The following is a 20,283-nucleotide window of genomic DNA, read 5'->3' as shown; positions in this document are numbered from 1 at the left end:
GCAGAGCTGCCCGCACTGGGTTGTGTTGCTGCTGTGCCAGGGTATTTTCCTCCATGTCCTATGTATGAGGAGGGGAGGGTGAGGACTGTCGGACGCAGTCGCAGTGCTGGCCCTGCTGCCTCCCCTATGGGGTGCTGCAGAGTCCAAGCCCCCACAGCTGCTCGCTGAGGAGGTGTGAGTTTATTCCCTCCTAAAGTCGTAGCTCTGAAGGGTGACTAGATTCAGATGGTGCTTCTCAAATTCACATTCTTTAGCCTTGAGTAGAAAACATGAGGTCCAGTCTTTGGCTACATTGCTTAACCCACATCCTTTTACAGAGGCTTTGATGAGTGTCTGGCATAACAACCACACTTTGGCTGGACTCGATTCTGCTGAGTTTGACCCTCCGGTCCTTCCAGAGAGCCACATGCTGGTCCAAAGTGTGCCCAAATTGTGGTATAACGTCTATCCCCTGCTCTTTGAAAGTACACTCGTAGCCGGCAGGCGCAAATGCAAGCTCTTGGGACAGGCATAAAACCTGCTCTAAACTGAGTCCAGGTGGGTGTGCTTGGGGACCAGGCAGACCTTGGGCCAGCTCTGTGGGCCCATCTTTTGGTCCAGGCCTGCTGCAGGCCAGTTCAGTAACGTCAGCTCCTGACCTTTCTGGTTCTCCGCTCGCAACAGGCAGCGTGTTGGCATGTGCAAGGCAAGACGGTACAGGGTGTCCTTAGCTTTCACTTTCCAAAAGCGATTAGGACCTCTTTTGTGCCCTAATTATTGGGGCATGCAAGGTAGCAGCAGGCTCTCAGCTGTTCGTGTCAAGGACTGTCCTTGTGCATCTCCTTGTTCTTGATGGTGCCTCTGGGCAGCGCTGAAGCTGTGGTGCTTCGAAATACCAGCAGAGACTGGGGAGGGGAGCGGGTTGGGCTGTCAAGTAGCTGACAGAATGGATAAGGGTGTCTCTCCTGCTCCACACCCTGCTGATGCCCAAGCCCCTGCCCTTGTCACTGCCTTCAGCTGGAGATGCGGGTGCTGAGAACGTCTGACTTTCAGACACACCGCTTCTAGTTTAGGGCAGTGTCTTTTCCTACCCATTGGCAATAAGTTTCGTGCAAAGATGGTGGCCCAGGTCCGTTGGAGCAAATGCCGGGTCATATCTTTCTTCCTGTGCCTGTCAAAGCCCGTGGGTGGGGAGGGGAGCAGGCAGGGACCTCTGGACCAGTGGCTGGGAAGATGCTTGCTACAGGATGCTAATGAAGCAGCCCAGGTTTTGGGTGCTGACAGACACTGGCGCTGGAAAAGGAGGACGTTGTTCTGCCCTGTTCCAAGACTTGGTTTCCATTTGGTCTTCAAGGAGCTGTACAGGCTTGTTCAGAAGTCTTTAAGGTTACTGGCCTGAAACCAGTCTTGGCTGAAATCCTTGAATATTCCTGCATGGCATCCCACAAAGCTTGTAAATGCAGAATTTGGGGAATCATGGACAGGGAGGAAGGATGCATGGATGCTCTTCAGCTCCAAGCTTCAAATTATTGCCACTGCTAGTCCCGTTTGGACTTCCATTTCTCCTCACCACCTTCCTGATTGCTCTGGAATAGCCTCATCTGGACGTGCTCAGTCAAAAAGTAGCTGTACCCTTATTTATGTCTTTTACATGCTTTTTTTATGTAACTCGAGTGCTGCCATCAAGGGCTACAAGGAACCTGCTCAAACAGAAGATGCCCAAGGGTGGGGGTGGATGAAAAGATGAGAAAATTGGGAGAGAGGGAGCTGCAGTCAGGGCTGTGCACATCTCTGCTGCGTCTTGCTCTGAGTCACGCAGCCACGGCAGCTCCCTGGATATCGGAGGTGTTAATGGAAAATCAGGGATGAAAGTGCTCGCTGCAGATTTGTGAACACTTTTCATTAATTCATCCAGTTAATTCAGCCATGTCTGGAAAAACTGTGTGTGTAGAGATCTTCCTTTCTGGGGTGTGAGGGGGAGGCGCGTAGAGGAGAGAGCATTGCAGTCAGTTGAACTTGCCCTGAATCCCCAGGGATTATGGAAGAAGTCGGGACATTCGGTGTGACATTATAGTGCCACCATATTTAGCTGATGGTAGGCAGCAATTCATTTATGGATTTCATAAGCTTCAGGACCAGACACGACCTGACTGTCCCTGGTCTCGGGTGGCTGTGCCGGAGGCCAGTGCTGCTCGCTGGGCTCTGCCCTGGGATGGTCCCCAAGGAGTGCCCGGCTCCACATCCTTGCGGGCTCTTGGCTGGGATGTGTTGAATCACAGCGCTGAGTCGCCAGCGTGAACCAGGCTCCATAAATAACCACAGGCGCTCTGCGAAGCAGCTGTGCGGGGTGAGGAGCGGAAAGTGCTGCTTCACAGTTGGAGCACGGGCTCCGGGGCATCCTGGTCTCAGCTCTGCCACAGCCTCTCTGTAAGCGTCTCCTCGCTCGCTGCACAGTGCTGTCAGGTATCCTGCACGTGCTGGCCCAAGGGCTGGTCGCTGGCAGAGGGCTCGGGTGCCCTGTGCTGTGGGTTCCCGGCTCATGTCGATAGGCTCAGTGCCCAGTAATTGCGTCCTGCTGCTGGTGGGCTCTTCAGGTCCATGCCCACACTGGAGCCAAGCTGCTCCTGTATCCCAGGAGGAACTGGGGTCCTCAGCAAAGCTGACTGAGAGCTGGGTCTCGTTCCTGGGCTGAGTGACCTGGGGAAGGCTTTGTCCCTCTGCAGTGGACAGGCTGGGAGCCTCAGCTTGCCACTTGGCAGCTGATGGAGGTGCCCAGGGTCAGAGCGAGCGCTCCTCCGCCTTGCCATGGTCTGTCCCTCGCTGCCAGTGGTGCATCACCCATGCCAAGCTTTGCTCCAGCTGCTCACCCTCTTTGGCTTCCCAGGGACCTTAATTACATCATTCCCTGCTGCCTGCCTCATATATCTTTGCATTGACTTCATCCGTAGGCTAAGGCTCTGCCGCGGGAGGAGGAGGGAGGCTGCGGCGCACATACTGCTGTGTGCAAAGCCTTGCTTTCAAACCCTGCGTGGGCACCTGCGGGCCCTGCCGGGGCGGTCAGGGGTGCTGCAGGGGCAGGAGACAGTTCTCCTTAGCCTGTGTCTTCTGGAGGCTCGAGAGGTGCTGCTGAGGTTTGTACAAGACCTAATTACATTGATCTGTACTTCAACAGGCAAGTTAGAAAAGTCTCAATCTCTTTCTGCCCGTTTTATTGAGACTTGTTAGGCAGTGGGAGGAATGTCTGTACAAAACTATCCCATTCAGCTGTGGTGTGAAAGTTGGTTTAAGTGTGTCAGAGAAAGTGAAGACCAGAGGTGAAGGCACAGTACGCAGTGGGGTTCCTTGGCTCTCGCATTAGGCGCTCACAGGATGTTTCTCTGGGAAAATAAGTGACGTAATTAAAAATAGTCCCTATGTGTGGTAGAAAATGGCCAGTCCAGAGATTTCCATACAGGTGGGTTGTAGGGTAATGTCCCAGCATAGACAGGGAGTCTTATCTTGGATTGCAGGTGTTTGCGGAGGGTCTTTAACAAGGCAGTCCTTGCGCTGCGGTGGGCTAAAACCCGAGGCCAGGGCAAACCCCTCCTGCCCAGCGAGGAGCCCGGCTGCTGGGAGCGAGCGCCCGTGTGGGCAGCGATGGCACGGCGGTGATTCAGGGGAAATATTATCTCTGCAGTTCTCTGAAACTTTTGAAATAGCAAAATCGGCATCGTTCTTGGCCCCTTCTTAGTCTCCTTGACTCTTACTCACTTCCTTCTGGATTTTTCTACTACTCAAATTCACATCAGTTTCTAGATGGAGATAAGCTTTCGTTTTAAACCCACTGTTTTTGCCTTTTCTGTGACCTGTGCTGTTGCGGGTGTTGGGGCAGTGTTGGAAGTTTCCCCACAGCAGTGGGGCTGTCCACACCACTCCCAAAGCCCGATGAAGGCTTTGCCTGCCTCTGTTACCAGCTCTCCTCTGTGCCACGCACGTGGAGCTACCTCAAAACACACTTTTAGATGTATTTTCCTGAAGAATGGTGATGAAACAAGTGACAATGGGGCTCTGATGCCGAGGAACCGCCACATGAGCATCCAGCAGCTGAGGTGCACATCCCATCCGTCCTGGGTGAAAAATAACTGATGCTTCATTAACTTTCAACAGCGAGGCTTGCTCGGGGAGGTATCTCGTCCTGGCTCGAAGCAGAGCCTTGGGTTGCCTCGCACCGGGCTGATGTCAATCAGAAGATGAAATTGGCAGCAGGAGTTTTTTTTCTCCACGCCCTTAAGAGCATATTTTTGATAGTCTGTGCAAGTTTGTGATCGGACTCATCATGCTTGAACTCTCCCAGCAATCTGTTTCAAGTCAGAACTAAGGGGGTTTTAATGATAAAAATACCCAGAGGAAGCGAAAGTGAACATCGGAAAAGCAAAGTATTCTGCAGGGGATTCTCTGCTTGCTTTAATTTTGTCTCTGCAAAGCAGACTTGGGTTTTAGCATGGTGTACCACAGCATTTATGATGACCAGTGGTTTTTGGGGTTTTTTTCTTTTTTAGAAAAAATTTTCTTAGGAGTCGTGGCTAGTGCAGCTACATTTGTTCAGTTTAGCCATTATCTCCCGAGCAATTTCACTTCTCATCACTTCTCAAATGATACGCAGTTCCAATATATATAGAAATCATAATTCAAGCTTAGAGAATTGTTTTGACCTGCAGATGTGTATTATACGCAGCTGAAAGCAAAGGTCGCCGTGGCTGAGATGCTGTCTGAAGCTGTTCTGTCCACCTGTAAATGATAGCCGGAGCACCCGTAATTATTGCAGCAAAACATAGGGGCGTGTGTATATATATATATTTTTTTTTTTTCTCCTTCTCTTTATACTTGCCAGTGCTTTGGAGCATTTGTCTTCAGCAGCAATACTCTGCGTGGAAGGAAGAACGTTAATAAACTTTATAGTAAGCATTTTATAAACCATAGTATAGCTGTAGAAAGTAAACACATTTGAAGTATATCATAGCCTCACCTCCCCTGCGGCCGTTGTGCACCGTGTCTGTGCAGAGGCTCAGTGCTCCCACCATCACCACTGACTCAAATAGCTCTCCCTCCTTGCAAAAATACTAATGAAACTTAAACCTGTGGGCGCCAAGTATTTTTTTTCATCGTCACTCGAGGAAGTTCTGAGATGCACCTTTCTGCAGCCGCTTCTGCCGAGCTGGGAGCGTGGTCTGTGGTGGGAGGAGCGGGGCCAGGCGCCCCGGCAGCCGTGCCAGTGAGGTGCCTCCACGCCGCAACCTACTGCCATTTTCATAAATTTCAGATATTTTAGAGCCTTATCGTCTTGGTGGCCAGGCAGCAGGCCGGCGTGGGCAGCAAGGGCACATGCTGCCTTCCTCTGGAAAGCCCTCTGAGCAGGAGAGCGGCGGCAGCCTGTGCGTTGTGGTGTCCGCAGGCTTTGGGAAGCAGCGGACGCCCCTATCATTCATTAACGTAACGCTATAATCTACTGTGAAACCCTCATTCAAGGCCACATGTGGTTTAAAGTGGCAAGCGAGTAACGAACTGGAAGAATGGGACGTGACGCTTGGTCACGAATATCCAGTTTTGGGATTGTGAGAATCTGGGGGAAAAATGCTTAGTTGCAAAACAGTTGCATGCGTGCTGACCGACTCCCAGAGCTGCCGCGTCTAGACAGAAAATACAGAAAAGCAGGTTGTGTCACTTAAATGTGGTGTCTGAACCTGTTAGTTTGAAACGTATTCTGGAATAAAAATTATGCAAAATTAAATTAGTGTGACCTTACTTTGCATTTGGAGGCTGAATATGCCCATCTTGTAAAGCCTAGTGCATTTATAACGCTTCCCTTGGGGAAAATTACAGGCAGAAATGGAATGAGGTCTTTTCTAATTGAAAAGTGACAATGATTAGGAAGCCAAATACAAAATGTGTTGAGTATATTTTTTTCTTGTTTTGTTGCGTGTGTGTTTTTTAAGAATACCAGTAGAATTATAAATTATGTGCTTTGCAGTTTGGCTTGTTTTTCATTCCCCAAAGGCTTTTTATTAGCATAGCAGCTGAATTGCACTTGTATAATAACGTATTAACTCAAAGTTTGGGTTTTTAATGATCTTTCTTCATTAGATTGACTGAGCTGCTTGGATAAAATCTTACCAAGTATATCCCACTTACCAGCGTGTTGGGTTATTTTCCTGCTTCTGCAAATAAAGCCCATGAAGACAAGTTATAACAGAGGGAGAGTTGGCAGAAACTTTGGTGCCTCCAGTGGGTATGAGTCTCTCGAAACTTGAAAAGCACAAGTTGAGTGTGTGGGACTTCTTTTGGTTTGGTTTGATTTTTATTTTATTTTTTTCCAAAGGCCAGATTGGGCAACGTGAGTTGGGCAAAGCTTATCTCTGCATACCTGATGCGTGTGCTCCAAGGCACTGCGAGGCCGTGCTGCTCCTCGCGGGCTGGGCTTGGGGTAGAGCAAAACTCAGGGCACCGTGTGTCCTCTGCTCTTCCCTGAGCTCCTGGTGGGGTTGGCCTCCTCATGAGTACAGACAGCATTGGGAAGAAGTTTTAATTTTAACAGCCCCACCAAAGAAGACATGATACACCTCTCATATACAATACTTAAACATTCGAGTGGTCGTCTGTGGTGCGGGACAAGGGTAGATGTGCTTTGCTGCAGTGATTGAGCTGTTTGCTTCCCCGTGCTAACAAAGGATATCAGCGAAGAGCAAGGCTGTTGGCATGGAAAGGCCAAAGTCCAAAAATGGGAGGAGCTGATCGGGTTTTATTGTTCAGACACGTTCCACCAAACCCATTTACAGAATGTTAATTTGCAGCTTAATTGTTCTCCCTCCTCCCACAAAGGGAGATATTAAAATTGCTCTTCTATTGATAACACCAGTGTGATTGCCATAGCGTTAGACTAGATTCCACATTGAAATAACCCAATTTAGACTTTGAAGAGCGAGGCATGATGCCTGGCCAAAGGCTGCCTGTGCCTCCCGGCCTCGCCTTGTGGTCCCTGAGGAGTTCCAGCCTGTCCAGATGATCAGCTCCAGGAGAATATGGGAGGGAGAGAAGGGGCAGGAGGAGAGTCCCCACCAGAAAGCAGCATCCCCTTCATCCTGGTAATCATACTGTGCCTTACTATTGCGCTTCTTGACAACTGTTTCATAATACCCCAATTACAGGAGTCCCAGAGCCAGAATAAAGAGCATTCAGGGCTGGATGGGGATGGATGAGATGCCGGTGTGTTGTCCCAGATCCTGATGGAATACCCACCCTTCTGCTTCAAGCCCTGCTCACTATGTGTCTGTACGTGTGTGCAGGAAGCTTGGCTTGGGTTGTTCGTAAATGGCACATCTCGTGTGTTCTGTCCTCAGAAGGAATTAGGGCAGCACTTCCTGATGGCCAAAACTTCACCTGTTTAGCAGGCACCAATTTAGCAAGGTTTGATTTATTTGAGGGACCTCTGGTCCTAGGAAAGGAGCTTTCCTTTACAACTACCTTGGTCTTGTTTTTCTTCAGAAATGTAACCTCTTTTAACAGAAAAGGAAGTTTTCCATCACTGGCCTCATTTTTATGTTTTTCTTGTGTTTTCTTGCTCTGGCCAAAGCACATGCTGCATTTTGAGGCTAAATTGACTCATCTTCCTAAAACCTGGGGGGAGGGGGTGGGTTTGTTTTTTGTTGCTTTATTTGTTTGTTTCTGGTTTTGGGGTTGTTTTTTTTTTCCTTCTTTTCTGCAATGAATTCTTCAAAAAGCGGGCTCTGCACCCAAGGTAGTGGCTGCTGTCTAGCCACGTGTAGGTGATGCAGAGGGGCTCTGGGTCAGTCCCCCCCGGGGTCTGGCCCTTTGTGGGTGGCCCGGGGAGCACCCAAGGGGCCTCATGTGCCTTGCTGGGGTGCCGGGGCTTCGCCCCATCAGTTGGGTGCTGGAGGTCAGCGGGGATGCTCTCGGTGCTTCTGGGTGCAGGTGGCACTAGGACATGCCTTTGGGCTGCGTAGGGACGCTGCTACGCAGGGGGGGTGGCATGGGAAGAGGCGTTGTCCCTATTTAATGGTTTTGCACTATTCTCTTTTCCCAGCCCTTTAAGTTTTGGTGTTTGTGTGTCTGGTTAGTCTGATTTGTGTTTAGAAGAAATGAGCTCCTGTTTCAGCACAGGGCAGCCCCGGGAGCTCTCGGGTCCGGTCACCTGTCATTCCCACGGGTGAGCTGCGCCGCTGCTTTGGGGCTGGATCAAAAACTGTTGGGAACATGCTTTTTTTCCCAGGCTTTTCTCCTCACAGTAGCAATCAGGCACCTTGCTGGGGTTGCTGTGAAAGACCCAGAGCTCCTCTTTTTAGACGATGCCTTTAGCTAAAAGGTGTTTTTAAGGCAAAACTCCTTTACAATGTTTGGCTTTTAATCCCTCTCTTCCCGCCCCACGTGCAATCTTCCAGTGTAGAGGCAGCTGTGTTTTAGGGTACTCTAAGTATAGGGGATCCAAGTCACTCATACATCTAACTTTAAGTGACAGATAAGGCTCCTGCTTTCAAGGCATAAGGCTCTTTGAAGGTGGTGGGCAGAGCTGGTTAAGCATTTTGGGCAATGGGTGGAAATAGCTGCTGTTTAGCAGAACAAGCTCCAAGGTAACTGGCAGCGCTCACCACCTGGACTGTTTTTTTGACATTTATTTGCTTTTACTGGCACTTAAATGCCACCTGCCAGAAGAAAACTTTCCGTGAAAAAAAAAAAAAAAATTAAATTTGCCTGACTCAGCAGAAGCCACCCCAGCTGGTACGAGGCGTGTGATGCTGCCCTCCGAGGCATGATGGGTCTTCCTGTGTATCTACAGATATATACTTCTGAGTGTCTGTATAGATAAAACACAGATGGCAGCATCCATGATAGCTTAGGGCACAGCTTTCCAAAACTGGATTTCATAGCTGTCCCAACTGAGAAGCAAACAAAGTTTAAATCCCCAGAACTCCTTTACGATGAGCGTTGGAGTTGCTGCTGCCCGGTCCTGGACACGGCGAGCCCTGGGTGCTGCTGACATGAGGGGGCTTGAGGGGAAGCGACTCAGTTTGGGGATGGTACCTGCTCTCTAGGTGCCAAATGCATGGAAATAATGACCCCAGCGCTACCTTTGCCTCCAGTACTCAATTTTCCTTAGCCTCAGAGAGGTGTGAGGAATTATTTCCTTAGGAAATTTTAGGAGCAGCTTTTTACTGCCTCCTGCCAAGTGTCTCCAGAGTTAACCGGATAGTCTGTTGTTTGCTTGTTCTTGTTTGTTTGGATGATTTTTGGCAGTTTTCCTGTATGCCAGTTCAAGCCAGTCAAGCTGCCACTATCAGCTGGCTGAGCCCTGAGCCGAGGGATGTCTGGAGCTCTGGGATGCGGCCCCCACGGGCAGCTGCATCGCGCCCATCTGGCATCTCACATAAAAGCAGGAGGTCTCCTCGCCCGTGCCATGTGATGGACGGGCCAGCGTTGGGGAGGGGGGGGCTGCCAGCACCGGTGCCTGCTGCACTGTGCCATGCAGTGGGCTCCCCGTGCCGCTGTCGGACCCCTGTGCAGAGGGGACGTGTGCCTGGTGCGAGGGTCTGCTTGGGGAGGGCTTCGGTCCGGTCCTCCCTGGAGGAAGGAGCGTGGTGATCATGGAAAGAGAATTGCAGACATTTAGCTCATATTTAGCTAAATTGTTTCATTAGCATGAATTATGATGGTTTGAGAATGTTTCAGTTACACGCTGCTTTTTCTGGTGGCTTAAAGTTTGTCTGTCTCTCTTGCAGCGGAGTTGGAGTTTGTACAGATAATCATAATCGTGGTGGTGATGATGGTGATGGTGGTGGTGATCACGTGTCTGCTGAACCACTACAAACTCTCTGCGCGATCCTTCATCAGCCGGCACAGCCAGGGGAGGCGGAGAGACGAGAACCTCTCATCAGTAAGTCACACCTTGCTCTTCCAGCCCACGTCGTCCTGCGCCGTTTGCCAAATGATGTGGCGCTGGGGAAACATTAGAGCCAAAGGCCTTCGTCTGGGTCGTGTTTGCCCATGTGCTGCTTGGCACTGCATGAAGAGGCACCCTCCGGCTTGGGTCTTGGCATCATCCTCTGTCTCTCTGTTACATGGGGGGGTTGGGGCCATTTTAGGGATGCCCCTGGCTCTTTAGGGTGCTCTGTGTTGTAATATATGGACAGCCGCAGCCTCTGCCTTTGCCCTGAGCTTTTCAATTCAGGCTTCACTTCTGTATAAGTAACTGTATGAGGCTGTTCTTGGCGTATCCCGTTTCTGAAACCACCACGTACCCTCAGCTGTTTGGGGGTGCGTGTGCCTTGCTTTTAACAGCCCCAAACTATCGAGTCCTTCGGCGGCTCCAGTTGGAGAGTCTGAAATAGCTGTATAAAAACTTATCGCCTGCCTTGAAGAGAATGGGAAACCCTGAAAGACATTCTCCAGTTTTCACCAGCAGTGCTGCTGTTACTGTAGTGGAGGGGTCAGAGAGCACTTGTCAGCCAGACAAGCAGAATATTCCCTCCAAGGGGATGCTCAAGAGGTTCCGTGTGTAACCCGGGCCCCCTGCTTCATAAAAGCCCGAGGAGAAACGTGTTAATTGTACCTCTGACGGGTACTCGGGGGGGAGCCTGTCCTGCCTCAAGGCGGATGTTGGTTTATGCAGTTCCCTCAAATGAAGCAGCTCAGAGACTTACAAAAACCTACAGAGAAAAGACATCACATTTTCTCGGAGGGTGAGCGTGTGCTACGTGGCTCTGTCTTCAGTGCAGGGATATCTTGTACTGATACTTGGGGTTTTTTAGCATTGACCCTGAAGCATCTTAAAGCTCTTTAAATGATAGGGCTTCCTCAAAGTCCCTGCTTTGCGTCTTCTCCTCTGCAGCTTCCAGGGCTGGCTGAGCACACCGGTGCTGCCTTGTGGTGGTCCATGTGGGGCGGTGCTCTCTTGTGTCAAATCCATACTCACTGCAGGAAGATGAGCAAATACTGGGGTTGTTCTCTTTTTTCTTTTTTTTTTTTTTCCTATTTTTTTCTTTTCCTTTTTTTGAGAGATATCTAGCATCTTTTGTTAAATAAGCCTTCAGTATGTGCTGCTGCAGGCTGCCCAGCCAGCGGACGCCCAGGGCGCAGGCTGTCCCTCTGCTCCGTGGCTGCTCTTCTTGTCACACGTTACACACGGCAGACGAAGGTCCCTTAGGGGATGCTCTGTGCCGAAGCGAGGAAGTCGCCCCTTGGGAAGGAGAGCTGTGCAAAACCCAAGCTCGGTTAAGCCACCCTTCGTTTCGCGGGCCGTGGAGCACGCCTCTGGAGGGCACGTGGTCCTTTATCGATGCTGTGCAACAAGGTCAAAGTGCTGGGAGCGCGTGATCCCACGTTAAACCAGCCGGCGCGAGGGTGGTGAGCGCTCAGGCACCTGCCTGCTCTGGGGATCAGAGCTCAACCCCCCGCACGTGTATCGGCTCCTCCCGGAGTTACACTCCTGTGCACTCGCTCCCGTGCACTCGCTCCCAGCAGTAGCAGAATGTGGGCATCTGAGCACATGAATTATTAAAAAGAGTGGAAAGGTTGTTTTCCCATTTTCAGGTTGTTTTTTTTTTTACTGTTTTGTCATGTCCAGAATGTTTTACTTGAAAAGTATCAAAATGTTTCATTTTACACTTTCAAAGCAAATATCAGATCAAGCCTTTTTTATTTTATTATTCTAATTTCTGTTTCCTTAAGTGGCCTATATTTTTTCTTTAAAAAGAAGAGAGAAGGCTAACATGGGAAGAGAAGGGAAAAATCACATGGAGACTGAAAAAAAAAAAAAATCCGGGTTGAATCAAAAACTTTTGACTGTCGCAGATAAATGCTTTTTCCCCTTTTTTCTTTTTTTTTTCTTCTTATTTAATTTTTTTTTCTTCTTTTAAATTTCACCAGGCCAAAACTTCGAGACATCTTTTGGCCCAGTCCCCACACCAAAACAGCTCCGTTATTTATTCAGCCTTCAGGCACATCAGCGATTAAATGGCTTTTTGGCAAAGGTTTGCCTCCGCTAGACCTCAGTGAGGGTGCAGAGTCTTCAAAATCTTTCTCAGAGCTAAGGAGAGAAATGCAAATGTACCGGGTTTGGGTTTGGTTTGTTTTTCTCCCCCAGCTTTATAATTCTGCCCCTCTCCCTGCCCACGGCCGTGCTGCGAGAGCAGCGTTGACGGAGGGGCAGCCAAGCCTCCCGGCGGCCCGAGCGCCCTCCGGACGGGACAGAGGAGCCCCCCGTGCGCGAAGCGGGAAGCTCATTACAACGGCATCAATCATAATAAAGACCTCAAAGGTGGCTCCGTTCGGATTCAGCACAGCATGTCTTTTTGTAGAAAACGGCTCCAGTCTGAACGAGCGCCGAAGGCTGGCAGGCAGAGGCTACGCTGAACTGGATACTGGTTTCTGTAATCCATTAAACTTGTGCTGAACTGGTGTTGGGCTTTTTAAATCCCAAACTTCATTTTGCTGTCGTGACAGACGGGCACCGGAGCTGCATGCACGCTTTTCATCTCTTGAAATATTAAAGTAGTTCATCCCACGGTCAGGATGGTGTTAGGTCTGCCAGAGTTGTCCTTATTGTTGTTGTAGCTCAAAAATTACAACTGAAGGAGAAATTAATTTCCCTAAAGGTTTTGTTTTTTTTTTTAATGCGGTTCTTGCTAGCAAGGAATTCTTGTGTTACATCATGTGTTTCTCCATCGCTGGTCTCGCTGTACTTAAACTGTGTCTCCTTATAACGAGTACCTTTATTTTTCCAGAACTAAGAATATTTAAGAAATGCTACCAAAAACTTTTTTGCAATAAGAATGGCGCTGTCCCTGCACCTTTGGAACAGTGATATCCCACTCCCCCAAGAACAAGTGGTGTAAATGCAATTTCCAGTCATACCTTTGTCCCCCAAAATGGAAAATGTAAGTCCTGAAAGCTCAGAGACTTGATTGCACCATGCAGCTTTACAGAGAAACTTCTCTGACGTTAGTAACCAAGCAGATCTGTAGAAGTTGAAGGTTGATCTCCAAAAAGAAATTTAAAAGTAATTTTAGGTTCTGCAGTGAGTCCTGGAATTCCTGCGGAGCCTTTCGCAGCCGTGTTGCTCATCAGCCAGCAGAATCTCAGCTTTCGTTTCAGAACGCCATACCTTTCTAGGCTCGGACATTGTTGAGATGAATTCAAGTCCTAAATATGGTGAAAATCAGAGGTGAGCAAGGAGAGCCCCGAGGACGAGGATTTACAGCAGTGATGCTCCCTCACAGGGCAGCGCAGTTTTGCTTGGCTCGGTGGGGACTGTGTAGCCATCCCAAAGTGCGAAGGCTTTGGGCTGTATGTTGTCTGTCTCTGAGGCTTTGCCCTCCTCTGACTACAGATTCCCAGCAATTTTAATCCCGCTATTGAGTTTTTAGGAGAGATGAGCCCTTACCCAGCTGGGCTTCCCAGTAGTGTGTGAGGCAGAGGGTCGGTGTTGGCAAGTGGTGAGCGTGCTTGTGTTCGGTCAGCTGTAGGCATGTAAGCATGTCTGGGTCAAGCCCTGGAGTCCCAGGAGAAGTGGTTAATAACAGCTGCAGGGATCCAGCTCCTACGGAAAATAGGTCTCCTGTCTGCTCCTTATTTCTCTGGAGATCACATCTGAATGGTGTTTCTACTGGTTTGTTGCTCTTGCATACGTGTGTTGCCCTGAGCGTCGGTCCTGGACCTCATCTGTACAAACAGATGCGTTGATGCGTGAGCCAGAGCTTTTCTTATGAACACCTGGGATACTGGGTGCAGGCTTTGGGTGAGTGGATACTTAGGGGTAGGGTATGTTTTGGGTGGAGCAGCTCAGGTAGGGGTGTGTATATGCCCTCCCCATCGCCTGCCGCAGCGGGAAGCCCCAGCTGAGCGTGGGGATGCTGAGTGCGGCGATGCTCCGCACGCCGGGAAGCACCGGGCTGCAGCCGCCCTCGTGGGAGCCGACTGACATCGCTCCCGGGAAAGGGGGAAGCAGATGGGATATTGCCATGGCACTGCCCACTGCCAAGTTAAATATAAAACATCTAGCAGAAGGCAGCGGGGTACTTGCTGCTCAGGAAGTCTGCCACGGGGGCATGGCAAAGTAAACACAACTTTCGGAGTGCTTCCCACTCCTGCCCGTGGCTTTGGTGTCCTTCAGGATGAGGTGAAGGGCTGGCAGCACTGGAAACCCTCTCCGTGTGCCTTGGCGTCAGCGCCGTAGCTGAGCAGCGGGGGTCAGAGGCGAGGATTTGGTCTGTGACAGATGCAGTTCCTTTGGGTCTTTTGGCTGCTGGGGGAAGCTGACTGCAGACTATCTCTGCAGGCAAGAAATACATGTAAAATGGACCAGACTAAACAGCTGATGCCTGTGTAAACAGTTGCATATTGAAGTCTCAAGGTCTGTATAAAACACGGCCTTGCATTGCTCGGGAAGGGCTATGCAGCACGCAGCTCACCCAGCGCGTGCATTAGCTGCAGCCAGGGAGGGTACCTGTATTTCCGCACTTAACCTCTGCTCCAAGGAGATGCTCCCTAAAAAAGCACCGAGAATTGGGAAGAATCTGGGCCATCTCATTTCCATATAAATCACTGTTTTCCTTGCACTGGCAACAGGACTGCCTTGAGGTTTATGTGCAGAGCTGAGCTTCAAAAACAGGAACCTGATGGGATTCTCTCCATATCTGATACCACGTGCGATGCCACAAGAGAAAATATATTCCAAAGTTGGGGAAAATAAAATAGAAGAAGAGAGGAGGAGGTGGGGGGATATAATGGGCAGCTTCTTTGGAGATTTTAACGCGGCACTGGTGCAAAGGCGTGCGGTAACCTTTTCCCTTGCAGCGTGGTCTGAGGCCAGATGTGCTTCACAGCTGGGTGAGGACTAGGGAGCATCAGATGGACAAAACCCCTTCTGACTTTATCAGCGAAGGTGTCCATGGTGCAGCGGTACCACTGCAGCTTTGGAGAGGCTTTCACCGGGGCACCGGGCTGCCCGGACCGCCCCCGCGGTTCTTGTAGAAACAGGTATTTTCATAGCAGGAAAGCTTGTGGTTTGCTCATCGGGAGAGCCCTGCTGCGTAGGCTGGGCCCAAGAACGGCCTCTGGATGGGACACTTAAGGGGAGAAAGGGGGAAAAGAAACACCCTTGGCATTGCTTTTTTCCACTGGTGGTAAATACTTCTGCCTGTGCCTGACTTGTTAGTGCCAGAACTAGGGATTCATCTGCAAGGAACTGAGAAGTGCCAGCTGTTCCAGCTTATAATTATGAGCCTTCTGGCTTGTTTTCCTCCAGCCCTGCCTGCCAGAGGCATGTTGCTGTATGTGAATATTAGCAATATTTAAATATTTTAGTTCTTAAGGCAAAAGTGTCGAGGGTGAACTGTGTACGCTCAGAGTATCATCAGCAAATGGGAGGAACCTCTGTTTGTTTGTTTGTTTTGATCATGGATTGTAAACTAATCTCACGGTTTGGGGGAAATTGGCTTGTGTGCCTGGGGTTGTTGGTGCCTGGGTTCTGACTGCAGGATCAGGGTGAAGCTCACAGCGTAAGGACGCCTCTAGACCACAGTTCCTCAGTCTGTTTAAGCCAAGAACTGCTTATCCTTTTGGGGAAAAAAATACTCTAGAACCATCCTGTTGCTACAGATCTCTACTTCTTTTTTTTTAGCCAAACCAAAATTAGGCTTAACATTTGGTTATTCACTTATTATCTTTATTTTCCCATGATTTCCTTGATTGAGTGCATCAGAATGTGGGTGTGAGGTTTCTCTTTTTTTTTTTAAATGTTGTCATTGTTGCATGGAGCATTTTCTGATGTCTTGTGAATCACCCACGGCTCATGGATCACAAATTGAAAAATACTCCTCTGGCATGCTTGAACCAGGGAGAGAAACACACTGGGTGGGTGTGGGCGGGAGGGGGGAAGTCTGCAAATGGGAGAGCATTGTTTGCTGATGTCCTTCTCATCATTCATTCTGCAAGTGATCTATTCAATATAAATGGAGGTGAAAACGGAGGGAAATTTTAATCAGAAGTGTTGTTTTCAGTGGTAACACGCTAACACCCTTAGCATATACCCACAAAATACCCAGCATATATGGTAAAACCCCTACTAGAGCTGGTTGCCTGCTTAGAAGAGGGTGCGTGCTCTGTGTTGCTGCAGCCGGGGCTGGAACGCGTTGATGGCAGCAGCAGCGTCTCACCTGGGCTGTGGTGCAGGCTGAAACCCGGCAGGAGCTGTTTGCAGGAGGAGTTTGACCACTGCTGGCAGTCCGACTCACTCTGCACTCTCTTCTCCTTTCCAATGCAGGAGGGAAGCCTGTGGCCTTCGGAAAGCACCGTGTCGGGGAATGGAATAACAGAGGTGAGGGCGATGCGGGTGCGGGCGCCGCTGCCTTTCCCGCTGTCCCGGGCTGCAGCATCTCATGCTTCTCGCCCTCTTCCTCTCTTTTTCTCCCTTTCAGCAGCAAATCTACACCCCGAGACCCAGCGACCGCCTGGCAGTGCCATCCTTTCTGCAGAGGGACCGCTTTAACAGATTCCAGCCAACCTACCCCTACATGCAGCACGAGATCGACCTGCCGCCCACCATCTCGCTGTCGGACGGCGAGGAGCCCCCCCCGTACCAGGGACCCTGCACGCTGCAGCTGCGAGACCCTGAGCAGCAAATGGAGCTCAACAGAGAGTCGGTCCGGGCCCCCCCCAACAGAACCATCTTCGACAGTGACTTGATAGATAACTCCGTGTACGGGGGGCCGTGCCCCCCCAGCAGTAACTCTGGCATCAGCGCGACCTGCTATGGGAGCAATGGTAGGATGGAGGGACCGCCGCCGACGTACAGCGAGGTGATAGGGCACTACCCCGGGTCGACGTTTTACCAGCACCAGCAGAACAACAACGGGATGCCCTCCATCTTGGAGGGCAGCAGACTCCATCATTCACAAATCAATGGCCTTGAGAGCACAACCGCGTGGAACAAAGAGAAAGAGAAACAAAAAGGGCACCCCTTTTAAAAAAAAAAAAAAAAAGAAAAGAAAAAAAAAGGAAAAAAAAAAGGCAAGAAAAGTAAATGAAACACTCTGCACTTCTCATTAAAAGAAAAAGGAGAGAGAGAGAGAGAGTTGAGGAAGATGAGCAAAGAAAAAAAGCCCTTCCCCATCTCTCCATGTATAAATATTTACTTGTTATGTCTGGTCTGAATGCACAAGCCTACCAAGCTTGCAAAAACATTTCTTTATTGAGCTGTGTCTAGACGTTTAAAAAGGAAAAAAAAAAATCAACTGTAGTCTTTTTTTTTTGTTTGTTTCTAGTTGAGCTGTGTGTGAATGCTTTTTTTTTGTTTGATTATTTCACTTATCTTTAAAGACAAAATATTTGCACAAAAAACATTTTGTTTAAAGATCTGCAATATAAATATATAAATATATATTAAAAATAAGAGAAAGTGTATGTGTAAGGAGCAGGAGTATTTTTGTATTAGAAGAGGCCTATTCAAAAAAAAAAAAAAAGTTGTTTTCTGAACTAGAAGAAAAATGGCAATTTTTTGAGTGCCAACTCAAAAAGCGTGTATTACATTGTAAAAAAACAAAAAACAAAAAAAAAATCAAAAGCAGGGGTTTAGAGTTATTTATATAAATGTTGAAATTTTGCACTATTTTTTAATATAAATATGTCAGTGCTTGTGTTGGTCAAAGCCTCTATCATGTCTACCATGAACCTGTTAAGGGATATATGTCAAAGTGAAGAACAAAGTAGCTGGAAGGGGGTGGAGAATCGCTGAAGTGGAGATGCCAGCCCCGGGAGCGGTGAGCGAGACTGCATCTTATGCAAATCCTTAATTTCCAGAGTCCCTGCGCGTGGCCGCCGACAGTCACGGCGTTATACATTCCCTACAAAGCAAGAGGAGTCGGGGTGTGTCTGTATGTCATCCGGTAGGATTATTGGAGTAAAAAGGTAAAATAAAATCTCCCTGCTTCTGAGAGTCAGTAATGACTGAAGCAGGCAAAAATTACTTGATTTTTTAATTTTTTTTTTTTGGGGGGGGGGGACACAACCTCTAACTTTTTGGAGGGGGGAGGTGGGGGTGAGAATAAACTTCTGTGTCTGAAGGAACAAAGTGTTTTTTGGTTTATTTCTTCCAATGTTCAACTGAAGGGCCCTATTTGCAGCTAAAGCGGTGATTATGGAAATTAATGTGAGCGAAATGGTAACGTCCCCACCGGCTGCCTTTCAGCTGGGGTTTAAATCTCTCATTGAAAGTACGAGCTGAAAAGCGTGGTGGTGGCGAAAGCCATTTTCATTTTGTATTAACCTCCCAAACCTCTATCTGGGAGAAACATTCGCAGCCGTGTCTCGCAGCTCCGCCGTCCCCCGGGCTGCCTCTGGTCATCGCTATTTTTTTACTTTATTATCCTAGCTAAAGAGGCGTCAGATACAGTAGATGGAAATGAATCTGCTCCTGTGATGTATTAATTAAAGGCTAAAGAAATACGCTTAATGCTTTAGAAGCAAACCCCCTTTACCTCTTCTGAAGATATCCCCGTCCACAGCAGCACGGTCCCACCTGCCCTCCCGCCCGCCGGGTGTTGTGCGTCTTTAATTTATCTTGGTTTTGGAAGCATTTTGTCTTACTATGCTATTGTTTACATTTTTATATTCCGTAGGTGTCTGGTAGGTGTTTTACCCTCGCGGTGAATTTGTATGTGATGGAGCGAGCGAGTGAGAAACCCGAGAGCGCGCGCGCGAGAAAGCAAAAGGGGAAAATACCCGTTCCCGGTGCCGTCTCCCCGGCCGGGAGAGCACCTCTCCGAGCGCGAGGAGGGTCGGTAGGGGAACCACAGAGAGCAAAGATTTTGCAAGGAGGTGTGATTTCATTTTCTGCAGGATGCTATCTAGTAGAGTGACATAAATGAAAGATATAAAGGCAATAACTATTGTTTTTAAGCAACTTTTCTATTACTTGAAAAAAAAAAAAACCCATGAGAACGGTTTTGAAGTTCTGACCATTTGAACAATATTTATATATATTTTAAAGAAGACGATGAATAGCTGAACTTGAAGTTTGATCATTATTTTTTGCTTTTCTTATTTTTGCCTAGAAATAGTCCTGTACCTTCTCAATATTTCAAACTGCTTTTCCACAGCTCTTGAAATCTTCATAGCTTTACAGTCATGTAACCTAAATTTTGATGACCTTAAAAAAAAAAAAAAGAAAAAAGCCACAAAAAAAAAAAAAGTCATGCAAAGGAATAAGGAATAAAACTAGTTTGTCATGAAAGGTACAAAACTGATGAATTTATAAGAGTTTTTAAAATGTATCTTTCCTTTATGTAACATGTCTATTTAGTGCCTTATTAAAGAAACAGTAACCCTCCCTATTTTAGAGAGGGGAAAACAAAATCATCCTTAGCGTCACAAGTAACCAGCGTCTGGTCTCTTGCTCCTTCGGACCTTGCATTCAATTTTCCAGTCCCCTCTTCCCCGGCGGCGCTGCCTGCTCCCCGGAGCAGCTCCATGTGCCTGGCCGCGCAGGCTGCGCCCTCCGCCGCTGCTCTTCTCCGACTGCGTGTAAGGGAACTTGAACACGTTTATGCACATTGTCCTACCCGGGGAAGTAGGAAACTGTGGTGGATATTGTAAATGAGATACCAACCAAAAGAGAAACCGAAATATAATATCTACTGCCCTCTTGAGCCAAAATGCGTGAATAGTGTTGTTGGGTTGGGGTTGGTTTTTTTTTTTTGGGGGGGGGGAGGGAGGGAAGGTTGGTCTGTGATCGAACTAGTTTGTTTGCTACAAAAAAAACCTGGTTACCTCAGCAGGTTTTGGGTGGAATATGCATCACACGTTTAAAGCTGAGCAGTGAATAAGGAGGTGTCGTGGGGACTGGAGGTTGTTAAGTAACGGAATTGTCTTGTCGTGTGGCGTCTCCTGGCCACCAAACCCCATCGAGAGGTCAGGGAGGTGGGTAGGGTCCGGAAAGGTGCGGAGGGGTAGTGGGAGAGGGTCTAAATATGGAGTGCAATTAAACCCAGCTGTCATGCTTTGAAGTCCTCAAAATTTCAACCGGTTCCCCCTTTTTTTCCCCCTATTTTTTTTTCTCTCTCCCCAATCCACTCTAGTGTGAGCTTTTATTTCTCAAGCATCACCCCAAGCATCTGCAGTTGAGTGATCACTTTGTTGAGTTCCTGGGTCCAGTTTCATTTACCTCTTTCTCTAGTTTGGGGAATTTAACGAGTCTGAAACAGGGTGGCTCCTCAACACCAGATTCCTGTTGCAAATGATGCCGTTCTGTCCGTGCCGTGC

General features: G+C 48.6%; 1 protein-coding gene across 3 annotated transcripts in view; it reads left to right on the top strand.

The window, feature by feature from the left end:
- Positions 1–18,024, top strand: part of PMEPA1 (prostate transmembrane protein, androgen induced 1) — a 48,427-nt gene extending 30,403 nt beyond the window's left edge. For 2 of the 3 annotated variants that reach the window (XM_064465292.1, XM_064465294.1), the window contains 3 exons: positions 9,747–9,901; positions 16,289–16,342; positions 16,443–18,024. In XM_064465292.1, the coding sequence (XP_064321362.1) occupies positions 9,747–9,901; positions 16,289–16,342; positions 16,443–16,991 (758 nt within the window). In that variant the 3' untranslated portion in view covers positions 16,992–18,024. The remainder of the gene's footprint in view (positions 1–9,746; positions 9,902–16,288; positions 16,343–16,442) is intronic. The other variant, XM_064465293.1, reaches the window with a different exon arrangement.
- The last annotated feature ends 2,259 nt before the right edge of the window (positions 18,025–20,283 follow it).

This window comes from Phalacrocorax carbo, chromosome 14 (assembly GCF_963921805.1).
Source record: "Phalacrocorax carbo chromosome 14, bPhaCar2.1, whole genome shotgun sequence".
Lineage (NCBI taxonomy): Eukaryota > Metazoa > Chordata > Aves > Suliformes > Phalacrocoracidae > Phalacrocorax > Phalacrocorax carbo.
Note: the sequence above shows the minus strand (reverse complement) of the source record. Positions and strands in the feature narration are given on the sequence as shown.